This window comes from Hyperoodon ampullatus, assembly GCF_949752795.1.
Source record: "Hyperoodon ampullatus genome assembly, chromosome: 1".
In the NCBI taxonomy this organism is placed as follows: Eukaryota; Metazoa; Chordata; class Mammalia; order Artiodactyla; family Ziphiidae; genus Hyperoodon; species Hyperoodon ampullatus.
The window spans coordinates 100,623,985-100,640,579 of record NC_136914.1 but is presented as its reverse complement, the minus strand read 5'-3'; the positions used below and the strand labels follow the sequence as shown (position 1 = coordinate 100,640,579).

General features: G+C 35.0%; 1 protein-coding gene across 33 annotated transcripts in view; it reads right to left on the bottom strand.

Annotated features, from left to right (window-relative positions):
• Positions 1-16,595, bottom strand: part of ADGRL3 (adhesion G protein-coupled receptor L3) — a gene marked incomplete at both ends in the record, with an annotated part of 582,832 nt that overhangs the window by 113,062 nt on the left and 453,175 nt on the right. For 32 of the 33 annotated variants that reach the window (XM_079704517.1, XM_079704528.1, XM_079704539.1 and 29 more), the window contains 2 exons: positions 11,065-11,241; positions 11,939-12,147. In XM_079704517.1, the coding sequence (XP_079560643.1) occupies positions 11,065-11,241; positions 11,939-12,147 (386 nt within the window). The remainder of the gene's footprint in view (positions 1-11,064; positions 11,242-11,938; positions 12,148-16,595) is intronic. The other variant, XM_079704524.1, reaches the window with a different exon arrangement.

Sequence of the window (16,595 nt, the reverse complement as noted above, 5' to 3'; positions counted from 1 at the left end):
AGTATTCCAAAAGATAAACATGTATTATTGCTTTCTTCCCTTTATTTGTCTTTGCACCTGAGTAAAGTTATTTTCCTGATTCAGAGGTTGCAATTGAAATGTCCTATGGGTAAACAAAAGGAGAAATTTTGATAACCAATGTTTTGCTTCCTTACAGTGTAGAGCTGATTCTGTCAGATCATGCTTTCTAAAGTAAATAAAGTGAAGTGTTGGATCATAGCAACAAAATAATGTTTCCCCCAGCTCTTATGCATTTTGATTTGAAAAATGGAGTTTCAAATTGTCTTCTTGATTTCCATAAAGGTTTTGATTAAACTTCAGAAGACACGAAACAAAAGACTGTTGATAACCTTGCCCATATATAAACTAGACTTTGCTCATCTATCTGTATATTTGATGGACAGTGCAAATGTAAATTTTGGAAAATGCCATTCAGCCTATAAACTTCTAACAAAAGAAAATGAACAGTTCTTACTCACTAAATGTGCTGTACACCTTGTAGACAAGGCTGCTAAAAAGAAATGTGATGTGCTTACCTGCGATAATGAGGTTTCATAATGAAATTATTTGGTCACTTTTCAGTTTCTTCAAAATGTGTAGAAGTACTTAATGAGCCTTTTAACTTTCTAGAAATGGAAGGAGATAGTGTCCTGAGACATGTGCCTTCAAGATGGCTATTACTGGGGCTGGCCATAGACAAGATGTTAAAATACTGACCTTCTGTAAAATCATATTTCCAAAGTGTGGGACAAGAAAAATGTCTTTCTCTAACTTTGAAATATATGACAGATGAGAATGGAGAAAAATATTACAGTAAGACACATTTATATGTTTCTCTAAAACTGTTTGATGAGTTCTGAAGAGGCTATAGGGAACCTGGAAAAAGATGAACTTATTCTACCCGAGTTGCATGGACTTCTGCGTAGGTTAGAACAAAAAAATCATTACAGTGAAAAACATGATTTATTTTGGGGATTTAAGACTGTTTCCAAAAAAAAAATGTCATCAGAAAAGGACAGTCATGTTAACAGGACTTTAGCATTTCTTTATTAAAACTATAACTTACTTGGGATCCAGTCTTTACTTCATAAAGTACAACTATTTCAGTGCTCTAAAACCATTATCCCTGATAGTGTTTAAGCTTATGCTGACATCCAATGTGCTTGGAAATGTTTATAAATCACGAACATTTTAGACATGGACAGCTAATATGATGAATTCACAGATGCAGAAGAACAAATTGACAAACAGCTGGTTTACCAAAACAAGCCTGTACATACAAAGTGGATGGGCATTTCTAGAGAGCTGGGAACTAATTCCTACAAGTCTACAAAGCTACAAAGTAAAGCTATTCATTAAAATCCTAAGTACTCTAAGCTGAACACTTTTGTTGAGAAGATATTTATTTTGATGTCATCTATTGGATTGACACCAGGAATCAATGTAATATGGGCTTGATAAAATCAGAACTTCAGATCAAAGTGAATTTTACTTTTGACTATATTCAGTTTTAACTTTATTAAAAAAATGAAAAATACACATAGAAAAAAACATATTTTTATTAAATATAGGTCATATATGTTTAATTACTCTGTTGTACTAACTTATTTAATTCTCACATTTATAAAATGTGCAATAATATAGCCTGAAATTTTAAATATTCAATAGAGACTTTTGCTGTATCAGAGGATGGAAAGACGCATTTAAAAATATTGTTATAGGTATTCACACTATTAGCACTACTATCAATTAGCATTAAATACTTCTAATTGTCACTTTTAAGTAGTAATAACACATAGGTGCATAATTACTTATTGCATATTAAGTATATTTTTTGATCTGGTAGTGCTGTTTCCTGGTTGGCTCTCTAAAAGGTTGATCACCCTAACTGGTGGCCGAATACTCCATGCTCTTAACAATACTGCTAACAGTGCGGAGGACCACAGATCCTCTCCTACATTTCTTTTGTAGACTCAATTATACTAAGCCCCTTAGGACTAAACAGAGGTAGGGTTCACAGGTGAAAACTTCTTGATTATCCTTTAAATACAATGATTAAATCCAGTGGTTTTGTTAAAACAAAGTTTGCTGGGGATCATTCAGCAAATTTCCTGATTCTCAGACAAAATGGGTAACTTCGTTTAAGATTGTTTTCATTAAAACACAAACGCACACACACACACAATTTTTGAAAGTACTTCTTAAAGGGTTAGGTGCAATGGAATGGGATAGAGGAGCTGAAGTATAAGTGAAGGGAAATCATAGAAATGCCAGACTTGAATCACTCAGATATGTTTACTATTATTATTTACCTGTAATTTTTCTTTTTCTTTTTCTTTTTTTTTTTTGCGGTACGCGGGCCTCTCACTGTTGTGGCCTCTCCCGTTGCGGAGCACAGGCGCCGGACACGCAGGTTCAGCGGCCATGGCTCACGAGCCCAGCCGCTCTGCGGCATGTGGGATCTTCCCGGACCGGGGCACGAACCCGTGTCCCCTGCATCGGCAGGCAGACTCTCAACCACTGCACCACCAGGGAAGCCCCTACTATTATTTAAATATCATTCTTTTTATAGAGCCATTTCCTTTGGCATGTAAGGAATGATAAATTTACCACAATGAGAAAGAAAATTTTAAAATAGAGACAAATAGAATTAGGCTTAACAGAGAAAGTAATTTTGCAGAACTACATTATAAAAACCAAATAAATAGGAAATACACCAAGCCAAAAACATCTAATAAAATTTGGTAGATTCATCCTAACATTGGATGCCTACTGTGTGTCAGGTACTGAATAAAACAAAATGGAAATATAAATATATACACACATACACACATACATATATCTCATTTTTACTTCATTATTCATATTCATTTGGTTTTCTTAGCTATACCAAATTCAGGAAAAAGAAAAAGGGGATAATGGTTATTAGGCTTTCCTTTTTCCATTCTCATGAATAAGTTTATTGCATTTTAAACAGAGTAGGGATCTTCCAAATAATAACCCTGGGGACAAATATCCCAAAGGCCTCGAGTCAATAGCTTGAGCTAACATTAAATTTTACAAAATTAACAACTTAAAAGTTCCATGATTGGCTTTTTAAATCAGCAAGTAACCAACCATAGAAGATCTTTAAACCATAATGCTTATGCTGTGAGAATACACAAAGGAAACTGGCAGTTCTCTGAATGGTCTATAACAAGGTAGGAAAAATAATTTAGTTCAGCCATATTTTTGTTCACATGCTTTTAAAATCTTACACACAAGTTGACCTTACTGCCTATCTTAGAAATCTATAAAACTATTCTGGAAAATCTAGCCTAATTCCTCTAGAGTTCAATAGTTCTCTAGCTTTATGACTTTATTTACTAGACACAGTAGAATGAAATAGGCCAGGAAAAAAGAAAAACAATCACAGAAGGGTCTGAATGTTAAAAAAAAAGGGGGGGGTAAAATTTTACAACCCAGAGCAAATAGACTACAGTTAGTAAACATATCAACTAATTTTTACCAAGAACAGTATAAACAATTAAGGATAGTTTTAGAATATTAGGATGGAGAAAGTTTTCACGCCTGCGTCTTTTACTTGACTGGTTGATTATACTTTCTCAAGCATGGGTAAATTGGGTGAGTAGAGCCAATATACTAAAAAAAATTGACAATTTCATTGTGATAAAAAGAATCTGTCACTGTGAACAGTGATGCAAAGCACTGGCCTAAATGTCTTTCTTTCAGGTGCAGGTAGATGATTATCAGTTATTAGAAACTCAATTAACTATTTGGGTCTTGATAGTTAACTACTCCCAGGATCAAGAGCTCAAAGGTTTTGAGGACAGTTAAGCATATAGTGAATTAAAAAATTATATTTTCAGAAAACTTTATGATTCTCAACAAGATTTTAATAGATTTTGTTATTCAATCCCCCAAAATAATCCTGAGATAATGTTAGAAATAATTCTATTACTCTCCGTTAACTGATTAATAATGGGAACAGTGAATCCAAATGATTTGCTAAAGATAGAGGCAATTACTTAAAGAACTGGAATCAGGACCCTAAGCCTCCAAACTTTTCTTATTCCAACCTCCCTGCAAATTATAAAATGGGAAAATAAATTATGATGACAATTCCTATTCTGGTTCTGTGGATCAAATGAGATAATGTATGTAGACACTAAAGAAATGATATTAATTCCTCTATCATTGAACATGTTGGGCCTTTCTGAGAGTTTAGTCCTCACCAGATATCTACTTTTTGCAATCTCCATAAACTTTATTACTTATATTTCTCACTAGAATTGCAGATGCATCTCCAGCTGCTATTTCTAGCCATGCTTATTTACTGAAGATGATAAAGAACCTGAAAATTGTAAGGGTAAGGATCTAGCGTGCATATGAGAAGATTGCAGGTCTCTTTCTGCTTAAAAATTCTACTACAACTCAGAAATAAAAACAATCAGAAGAGTGTAATTAATACTATCTTGAATATAAATTTTACTGAAAATATACACTTCAAAACCACAAAAATGCAGCCTTACTTCAAGTTACTTCAAGCCTGTTGCTCTCATTTTGCTTAAAGTTATGTCATTTCATCTAGAGCATCTTCTCTGACCCCCCAAGGTCAAGTTAAGGCTTTTCCCCATGTGTTTCTACAGCATTCTCTACCACAACAATAAGACATTTCTTATAAGATATAGATTATGCTGATTACTTATCTGTATTACTAATTAGATCATAAACTTTGCCTGTCACAAAGACAGTACTTAACTATTTGAGGAACAAGTAAAGGGTAGACTTAACAGATTACAATGAAATAAACTGAGATTAATAAAACAAACTTTCCAGATATGTTTCCACATGTTCCTCTTAATTACAAAAACTTCAATGTTCCTGTACAATGTAACTTTAACAAAATGATCAAACTTAGTAACTCCAATAAGGGGCTTCCTGATACAATGGGAAGGATACTGCATCTCCTACAGGGTATTTTTGTCAAAAATGTTTAACCTGGATCTAATTATGAGAAAAAAATCAGAAAGATTGAGATTGTGAAACATTCTACAGGACAAATGGCCTGGACTCTGCAAAGTGTCATTTTCATGAAAGACAGAAACAGGCAGGGATACTTCTAAAGAAGAGCAAAGAAATGTCACAACTAAAGGTACTGTGATCTTTGATCAGGCCCTAAGTGGAAATACAATGGCTGTAAAGGACATTATCAGGATAATTAGAAAATCTGTGTATGAATTATACAGTAGATGATAATATTTAGTCAAAGTTAAATTTCTTATGTGTTTTAATGGTAGAGCATGTTCTTGAAACCTATTTGCTATAAAATTTAGGAATTAAATATTATAAAATCAGCAATTTACTTCCAATGATTCAAATAATACAGCAAAATATATATGCATGTACATACACAGAAGAGTGACAGTCAAATATGTCAAAATTTAAATATGAATTCAGAAAAAGGGGTATATGAGTGTTTATTGTAACACTCTTTCAACTTTTCTATAAAAGTTCTATAAAAAGAGTGGAGAAAATAAGTAATAAAATAATTTTTCTTTCCACTCCAGCTACACTGTTCTCCTTGCAGTTCTTCAGAATCACAGAATCACCCCTGCTTCAGGTTCTTGTTCTTGTTCCATCTTCCTGGAAGAGTCTTTCCCCAGATAATCTGAAAGACTGATTCTCAGTTCTTTCAGGTCTCTGCTCCTAACACTGAGCTTGGGTCCAGTGGAGGAGGCAGAAAATAAAAGAGCAAATAAATAATTTCAGATTTTAATAAACCTAGGAAGGAAACATATCATTATAAAACTGCTTGATGAGAAGGTCCAAGAACAGTTCTTGGTTCTAAGTGGTTGTCAATTTTTTTGATAGAGTTAATATTTAAGATAATATAATAAAATCTTACATTTTTGATCATTTTTGAAACCATTTTGTTTTCATGGAATTTTACATATTTGTAGGGTATTCAACTTGTGAGTTGTCTAGTTTTTTTTTTTCTTGTAAATAAATACATTGTTTAAAGTACTATGTAATATTTATGATTTTTAATCTCTACCTTCACCTCAGTCCCACTGCACTATAGATGGCAAAATACAAAATGAACATAAAAATTTGGGAATGGAAGTGTACAACCTTTAGCATTATACATTAAACATTTTATTTTTCACTAATAAAATCATTTTTTAAACTCTAACTTTTCTTTTGAACTTTAAAAAAGTAAAAATACTCTGTTTGAAATGCAAGTACTTTTCTTCATATGCAACTGCAGAACCTTACAGTGTATTTTCTTCTAACCTAGAAAAAGTGTAGTTATAAAATATTTGACACACAGAATCCATGGTATGAAGTTAAAAATTTCCAAATTGTCATTGTTTTAAATCAATACTAAAATTAAAAAGAAACACAATGATTTTAAATAGCAAAATAATGCCTATACTTGGACTGTGGTAAAGTTGGGGTAGGGGCAATAGGATATACTAAGCTCAAAAGAAAAAAGGAGAAAGAGAGAGATGCAAGCATCTAACTAAGGAAAGTGAAGCCTTTTAAAGATAATAAAAATCAATGTCAAGTTGAACTGACAGAAATGAGTAGGGAGACTTTTTTTTTATTATCCCTAAAGAATTATAATTTGGGTAGAGGAAAAAGCTATAGGAGATATAAATTGTCAGACCATTTTCTAAAGCATTTGTTACTGCGGTGTACAAAACCATAGTAGAAATGTTAATTAGTCAATTAGTTTGAAACATGATCCTGCAAACTAAAATACTCCACCCACAAAGAGTGTTCACAAAGAGAATCACTGGTATGAGAAGAGACAGACATTTGAATTTAGTGTATTCAACACTCTACTGAACAACAGACAAATAAACCTCCAGGTGATTCCAATAATGGAAAAGTTTTTAAAATGTCATGCATACTACCACAGTTTGATATAAAATTACATACATTTCCATAATTATTACTTTTGTATCTAAAAGAGAAGACAACCAAATGTTTCCTTAGACAAGAGAAGTAGAGAAAACTCGAAAGTAGTTAGTCAGCTGTGTTCCTGAAACTGAGCAGGACCCTGTGGGGCTCCTAGGCACAAAATTCTTTCTGTGCCCCCCATTTCTTGTTTGTAGGAAATAGGCTTCATTCAATCTCCATGACATTCCCCTGAGTTCCAAAGGGCAGGTTCAAACAGTTGCTAATCAGGGAAGGGAGGGGATACAGAGACAAGGGAGAAGCAGTCAAGAAATAATAGTGATGCCTTGGGGCAGAATCCTGGTTCCTCCTCAAGAGATACATATAACAATATCTTTGAGCTCCTCTGTAGAACTAAAACCCTCACCAAATGGAAGATGTTAACTACTTGATGAAGCATTCTTCATTGCAGAGAGAAGGTCACAGTTCGATAACCTCCAGAACCACAGAATCCTATCACAAGACCACCGGATGCCAAATGATTTCTGGATTGAAGGAATGCAGGCCCTGCATGCACGCTGATCCTTATCAGCAGCACTGCCCCTTGAACCATTACTATAAGACTCCTTACAACCCCACCCCCAGGTGGGGACACAGACTTTTGAGGGTATTAGTCCACTGTGGCCCCCTATCCCTGGCAAAAGAATAAAGCTATTCCTTTCTACTTCACCCAAAACTCAGTCTTCGAGGTTCAACTTGGTGCCCGTACACTGAGGCCAGGTTTTGGCAACACTGCCACCTTGGGGCATCCCTTTCCTTCTTTTATCTGCTCAAATTGACCTATGAAATTGACCTCAGAGCTATGAAACCTCTCTGAGCACCCCATTCAAAAACCAGCCTGAATACTTCTCTCCATTGATGAAGTATAAATTGACTGAGGCCAGGGACCTGTTTTGCCTTATTTCCCACAGTATTTTGTGGGAGTGGGGTAATCTGAAATTTTAAAAGGGTAGACAAGGAAAGCCTCTTTGAGAAGGTTACACTGGAACAAAGACTTGAAGGAGATGAGAAAGCTGACCTTGTGGCTATCTGGGGGGTGAAGGGTAGGAGAAGGGAAACTTTAAGTCTAACCTGAGCAAGCCTGATGCGTTTGTGGAAAGGCAAGGAAGCCAAGTGAGCAAGGGGAAGAGTAGTAGCAGAGTAGGTCAAGAGTTTCTAAAGGGGTCAGGATTTGGGACTTTGCTTTTATTGAGATAAGAAGTTATTCAGGTTGGATCAAAGGTGTGAAGTACTTGATCTGCATTTTAAAGGGATTACAGTATGGCTTTTTGAGAATAAATCAGAAGAGTGACTCACATTTTAAGAGTATCCCTCTGGCAATTACGCTGAGAATAAATTTAAGAAGGACAAGAAATAAAGCAAGGAGACCAATTAAAGGGCTGTAACCAAACAGCAGAGGAGAGAGGTTAAGGGCTGGAATCCAGGTGGTAGCAATGAAGATGCTAAGTTGTCAGATGCTGGATCTGGCAGGATATGCTCATGAGATTGGGTGTGCAGTGTGAGTGAAAAGAAACAAATCAAAGATGGTGTATGGTTTAGGGCTGGACCACCTGGAAGAACAGAGTAACCATTTACTAAGAAGGAAAGGACAGATGGGAAAACACCAAAAGTGTAGTTCTAGAATTATGACCCTTATTAGAAATCTAGGTGGATATATCAAGTTAACTGTTGTATCTAGGAGTCTGGAGTTAAGAAATGGAGATAGAAGTCTGGGAATCATGAGATGATGTTTACAGCCATATGGACATATGAGATCAACTACAGAGAAAGAATGGATAGTGCCTAGACTACATCTAGGATTACGCTCCGGGCCAGAGCAACAACAAGAGGATGTGGAGATGAGGAGGAATGAGTAAAGGAAGCTAAAAAGGACCAGCTGCTGAGGAAGGAAAGAAGCAAGAGAGAATGGTGCACCCAAAGCAAAGTGAAGAAAATCTTCCAAGAATGTGCTTGATACAAATTCTCCACAGGTTACCTTACTAAATTCATCCTACCCATGCTTCAGAGAAGGCCACTTTTTTGATAAGCCCTCTCTGACCAGTACTGCTTTAGATAGACGATCCCCCTCTGTGTCCCTAAATCACAGTGTGGGCCTCAATTATAAGACATCACATTGACGACTGCAGCTTCACTTCTCTGTCCTTTCTTTCCCCTCAGAAACGCAAGTTCCACGAGGGCCAGAAGCTTCACCAGAATGCTGGAATCTAGTGATATCTCTGGCAAATCAGGAGGAAGTTACATTTATTGACAGCCTACGGTGTAGCAGGCAACATGTCAATACCTTTCCTCAGGTGTTTGAAAATTGTTAGAAAAAAAAATGAAGGAAGTACTGAATGAATAGCAGAGGTAACACAGATGATAGAAAAGGCTACTCAGTACACAGGTAGAACCCTGGAGTGAAGACCCACTCATTAGGACACCACAGCTTAATAGCAATAGCAACAAGACTACTCAGCTAACTCTTCTTGCTCTCATCAAGCAAAATTCTCGAATATAATTTTGTTTCCTTTATAGATTTTCCTGTGGAGTTAGGAAGTGATAACTAGCAAGCACAAATATCTGTTCTAACTGGCTGTTGCATATCTCACTGTGCATGAATAAATTAGCATTCATTTTTAGACATTAGTCTAATGTAAGTTTGGTTGATTTGTTTCCTTTTGGACTTCCAGGGATGATCATTCTGCTTGTTTTTCGTTTTTTCAAGTGCCAAAATCATGTGGTGTGATCAAGATGGGAATGACCCAGGCAATTGCAAGAGATTGTGATACAAGAAATCCAGGGCATGCTTACTGTATGACTGACTGTCAAAGGAAAATATTGACTTCCACCTATTTTTATCTCTTGTTGACACACAGTAATGGTCACAGTCGAGATGCTTGAGTGATGGACTGGGTAGAGATTGTTATGCAATGAACTGAGCAAAAAATTATTTTTTTGTGGTTGCTTGAAATATGATCCATTTTTCTGTGTTTGAATTTATTCCCTAAACTGAAAAGATAGAATCCTAGAGCGATACGAATACATTCCAGGTTTAAACCTAACATTTGTTAGTGCAGCCAATCTTACTAAGCTTGATCAATGCGTGAAGCTCTGACAAATTACGGTTTGTAGTCCTTTAAAGATCAAATTTGACTGCATTGACACAGCTAAGGTAATTTATTCCTAAGGTCCTGAGTGGGCTTGGATTTGGTCTCCCTCTAAGATACTTGCATCATCTCTAAGTTCAACAGAGTCAAAGAAAATTTTGGATGAAATTATTGGATAAATGGTATCAGGTGGATAAAACCTTTGCCATGGTTTTCATGTTTTAAAATGTATTGGACAGTGATACTTCCTCTATTTTTATTGACATCAGGAAGATGAGAATTCACAAGTATATAATTTCTTGTTACTAACCCAGCTATCAATTTCTATAACCAAGCTAATAATCCCTTTGTATTTTTATGTCCTAAGTATATCTGAAATCTAAATCCTCTTCCTGCCTTCCAAGACTACCAGTCACTTGGCAACAGACTGATGCAGCCAAGTTAGCCACGTTTCTGATTTTGGAAACAACCTATCACTTAGATTTTTCCTTAGAATAGTGTCTTCTTGAATGGACAGAATGATTACATTATGTTAGAATTTGCCAGGCTCTATGTATTACAATGTTTTGTGTACTGTGTTTAACAGCTATTTTCCCAATACTCATTTTGAGAGTATTTAATCCCATGCATGGCTCCTTAGTCTTCAGCCTACTAGATCCCAGCTTTCTAACCCTATCACACTGGCCTTTGGTGCTGGGGTCCTACCTTGCCCTGTTCATGAGGATATGGTTTGATATTTACTCACACAAAATAAAAGCAGGGAAGAATAGGGGAAGTTTTCTTAGCAAAATTTTATTTTATAAGCAAATTTCAATTTTACAAACTATACTGACAATAGAAAAAAAGGGTTCTTTGACTCATCAATAGGATATGGGTTGAACAACAGAGAGTTCTTGAATAGAATTACTGTGGAAGTAGAAACACACTCAAGTTGGACATGGAGTTAGGACTTTTTACAGTTAATGTCTTAACTGTATGCTAAGCCATTTTTATTTTATGGTATGTATCTTACCTTAACTTCCACATGTGCCATCAGTACTGCAAAATTGGTTAGGTGGTTACAAGAGCATGTAGTATGTGTCTTATTTGTTGTCAGGAGCCGACAGCCTTGGGTTGACCAATAACCTGTCATTGTGCGCTTGGAATAGCTCCAAAATGAACAGTTAGGATTGAAGTTTTCCTCAGACTGCTACAGGAAAAAAACATCAACAAAGCCAATAACTACTTTTTGATCATGTAAATTAGGTAGGCATTTTCTTTACATCTAACACAACTTCACACTATGTTTCAATTTTTGTGGAGAGGTCTACCAGAGTTTTCATATTAAGTGGGGCTTATCAATTCTAAGCAAATTTGAATATATGTTGTTATTTAATCCCCCTGATTAGAGGTGACTTCATTTTTCAAAAGTAATATTGAAGGAATACTAGTATCATTGTCTCAGAATCACATCAATTAATTTATACTGCAAAGCAAAGAATTGCTCTATACAATGAACTTCTGATAGTATGGTTTTAAAAAATCTTTGTTCAATTTACAATACAATCCTTACATATACATAAAAATATATCTACACACAAAGACATAACTACTTGTAACATCAGTTGAGCTATGCTGAGTTCCACTGAACATATTGCTAGCTCTTTTTAATTATAGAGAAGCATTTATAAATCCATCTATGAATGTTGTTACCTTAAGTATATACATATACAAGAATTATTCTCCTCTCTCATTTTGGAAAAAAAATCACTAATCATTTTATAGACAATGAATTGCTATATGTCAAAAAATAGGGAAAAAGAAAAAGAAAATTAAAACACTTCATGCTCTTGTTATAACGAATATAGATAATGTGGACAAAAAACTTCACATGCCATTTTCTTTACCTTAATGTGTTTAACAGTGAACACCACAGGATCAGCCAAATAAACCTTATTACTGAATTCTTTGTTTATTGCTGCTGTAATAACTGGGGAATTGACGATAACAGAATGATTGGTGGACATAGCCTCTGTTCCCAACTTCATGCTGGCATTCTCCGTGGACAAATAAGGACCCAAGTTGTTATACAGGACAAAGGCCACTCTGATCTCTCCTAAAATAAGTACATATAAATTGGGAAGAAACTGATTAGCTTGTACATCCCACTTAAATTAGAGAGTTCTAATTAGATTGTAATCAAATCTGTATAATATATATATTCACAACAAAATTCAAATATTCGTTTCAACCAAAGTGCCAAGTCATTAATGAGGAAAGTCAAATGATACTGAAACAACTACATACCAGTATTTAAAAAAAAAAAAAAGAACTTCAATCCCTAACTCATTCTATACTCAGAACTTAATTCAAGATGGATCACAGTCCTAAATATAGAAATCAGAACCAGAGAGTCTCTGGAACAAAATATAGGATACCTTTGTGATCTTGGGAAGGCAAAGATGCCTTGGATAGGACTCAGAAAACACTAACCATAAAATAAAAAATGGTAAACTAAACTTTATCAAAATTGAAACTTTGTGCCTATCAAAATACAACATTAAGAAAATGAATAGGCAAGCTACAAACTAGGAAATATATATATATATATATACACATATGACTCAAATATATAAAGCATTTCTGCTACTCAACAGTAAAATTATAAATAACATACTAAAATGGCAAAATACATAAAAACACACTTTAAAAATAGATATATAAAAAGCTAAATGGGACTTCCCTGGTGGCACATTGGTTAAGAATCTGCCTGCCAATGCAGGGGACATGGGTTCGAGCCCTGGTCCAGGAAGATCCCACATGCCGTGGAGCAACTAAGCCTGTGCACCACAACTACTGAGCCCGCGTGCCCCAACTACTGAAGCCTGCACGCCTAGAGCCCGTGCTCTGCAACAAGAGAAGCCACTGCAATGAGAAGCCCGCACGTGACAATGAAGAGTAGCCACAACTAGAGAAAGCCCACGTGAAGCAACAAAGACCCCACACAGCCAAAAATAAGGATCTAAACAAATTAATTTTAAAAAAAGCTAATAGACACATAAAAATTAACATCATTAGTAATTAGGGAAATAAAAATTAAAATCATATTGAGACACCATTTCATACCCACTAGGATCTCTGAAATCCACACTATAAAATACTAGCCACACTAATGTTAGTAAAAATGTGGAACAAATGAAATTCTGCATACTACTGGTGAGAGTGTAAAATGGTTCAACTACTTGGAAAAATGTTTGGCAATTTCTTACAAAGTTAAGTATATATCTACCCTTCCTAGATACAAGAAAATATATATCCACAAAGAAAAATGGTTGTATAAGAATGTTTATAACATCCTTATCCACAACAGCTGCAAACTAGAAACAACTCAAAAATCTATCAATAGGAGAGTAAATAAATTATGGCTTATTAAAATAATAGAGTTACTATACATCAATAAAGAACAAACTAATGATAGATGGAGCATGATGACTGAATCACAAAAATATTATACTGAGATAAAGAATACAGACAGAAAGAGTACATACTGTATGACTCCAGTTACATGAAGTCTAAGAACAGGTAAAATTTGTCTTTAGAAATAGTAAGGAGAAGAAAGTAGTTCATCAGGTGGGGAGATGGGGTGAGAAGAGTGAAAAGAGGTATCAGGACATTTTCTGGGTAATACATGAGATTTTCATCTTAGTTTATGTGATATCACAGAAGAATGTACAACTGTCAAATTCATCAAGCTAAACAGAAGATATGTGCATTTTATTTTATGCAAATTATATCTCAATTACAATCAAAACAAAACAAAGACTCAAAATCTTTACCTGTGGCTGCCAAGGGGGAGAGGGTGTGAGGGAGGGATTGATTGGGAGTTTGGGATTAGCAGATGCAAACTATTATATATAGAATGGGTAAACAAGGTCTTACTGTATAGCACAGGGAACTATATTCAATATCCTGTGATTAACCATAATGGAAAAGAATATAAAAAGAATGTATATATGTATAACTGAATCACTTTGCTGTACAGCAGAAATTAACACAGTATTGTAAATCAACTATACTTCAATAAAATAAATTTAAAAAATCTTTATCTGTCTTAAAATTCAATTATCATGCTCTTTTAAGATCACTATCTCCATACCTCCTTCTACCTTATTTTTTTCCCCTTATGGCAATCTTTTACAAGTAATCCTCTGTAAAGTTAACCTTCTTTTAGGATGTTTTTAAAATTTTGTGTCACTCCCTTTCTTAAAATAAGTCAAGCCCTATGTTTTACTTCCAGTATAAATTCATTTTGGTGGATCCCCAAGAGACAGGAACTGCAATGACCACTGTGGTAACTAAGACGAGGAAGTCACAGTCCTTATCCCTGAATGTTAGAGTCAAGTGGGAATAAAGACAATAAATTTTTTTCCTCCATTTTTTTGAGGAGGAAGGGAGCTGTCTTGCTCTTGCTCTCATGGAGATCATCTTCTAGAGAAAGAGTCAGACAATAAGCAGGCAACTTAAAAATAATAATAATTAATAATAATATAATTTCATATAATGGTAAGTAAATAAATGCTATGAAGAAGTGCTGGCAGAAATGGCTAATGGGAAAATAGTGATTGGGAAAGAGTAGTCCACCTTCGAGGAGATAGGAAAAGCTTTCCTGAAGGGTTAAGATTTATAATGAGCAGTGAATGATAGAGAAGTTTCTATAAAAAGAAATATAAAATATGCATTCCAGAAGAAAGAAAATGCAAACATCTGATGAAGGAACACTCTTGGTGTGTTCAAGGAATAGAATCAAGACTGAATTAGGGAACCCTGTGCACTGTAGATAAAAATATAATTGATATAGCCACTATGGAAAATAGTATGGAGAGTCCTCAAAAAATTAAAAATAGAACTGCCATATGATCAGCAGTTCTACTTCTGCATATTTATCTGAAGCAAACAGAAACACTGACTTGAAAAAATCTATGCACCCTCATTTTCATTGCAGAATTATTTATAATAGCCAAGACATGGAAACAACCTAAATGTCTACTGATGGATGAATGGATAAAGAAAATGTTATATATATAATTATACATAGAGATATAAAATGGGGAATGGAATATTATTCAGCCATAAAAAGGGAAATTTTGCCATTTGCTATAACCTGATGGACCTTGAGGGCATTATGCTAAGTGAAATAAGTCAGATAAAGATAAATATCTCACTTACATGTGGAATTTTAAAAACAAACAAACAAAAAAAATAAAGAAAACAGACTGCTAGTTGCTAGAGGTGAGGGGTGGGAGTAGGCAAAATGGGGGAAGAAGGTAAAATGTAAAAACTTCCATTTATAAAATAAACAAGTCATGGGGATGTAATGTGTGGCATGGTGACTATAGTTAATATCGGGTTGGTCAAAAAGTTCGTTTGGAGTTTTCTATAACACCTTACGGAAAAACTCGAACGAACTTTTTGGCCAACCCAATAATACTGTGTTGTCTATTATGAGAGTTGATATAAGAGTACATCTTAAAAGTTTTTCTCTAAAAAAAAAAAATGTAACTATGTATGGTGATGGATGTTAACTAGACTTATTGGGGTGATCATTTCACAATATATAGAAATATCAAGTCATTATGTTGTACACCTGAAACAAACATAATGTTATATGTCAATTATATCTCAATTTAAAAAAAAAAGAATCAAGACTAGACTGTCTGGATCACAGAGAGCATGCTAAAAACAGACGTGAGGTGGAGCAGCTGAGGCAGGAAGGAAGTGGACCGGGGAACATGTGGTAGGCCTGTTAAGTCACTTGGTTTCATTCTAAGCATAACTGGAGGTGAACTGGTCAGACTCATGTTTCAGGAAGAACACTTTGTCAACAGGATATACTGTTGTGGGGCAAGAGTCAAAGAAGGGAAACCGGTTAGGAAGCTAATGCAGGAATCTGATTTCGTGTTATAGAAAATCGTTTTGCACTCTCATGTATATAAAATTGATGACTAATAAGGACCTGCTGTATAAAAAAATGAATTAAATAAAATTCAAATTTTTAAATAAATAAATAAATAGAGTAAAAAAAAAAAAAGGAAAATCTTATTGCTGCCTCAAAACTCACATAGTCAATTTAGCAACATAGTACTATTTATAAATTCAGTCTTATAAGATTTCCAACACTTATAAAGAATTTTGTTCTGCTGGTAACAAACATAATTTGTTTTTCTTGATATTATTTAACAGTCTCTTCTTTTTTCAAAACTATTTACCTTGTAATATGAAAAATCAGCTTTCAGTTGGTTGCTACAACCTGAAGTCATCTTCCTATCACCTAACAGGTTAAAGGATCTCACTTCCTTAGCAAAAAAAAATATGTTTAAAAAATTTTAGGGACTTCCCTAAAGTGGCGTGGTGGTTAAGAATCTGCCTGCCAATGCAGGGAACAAGGGTTCGAGCCCTGGTCTGGGAAGATCCCACATGCCGCGGAGCAACTAAGTCCGTGTGCCACAACTACTGAGCCCGCAAGCCATGACTACTGAAGCCTGCACGCCTAGAGCCTGTGCTCTG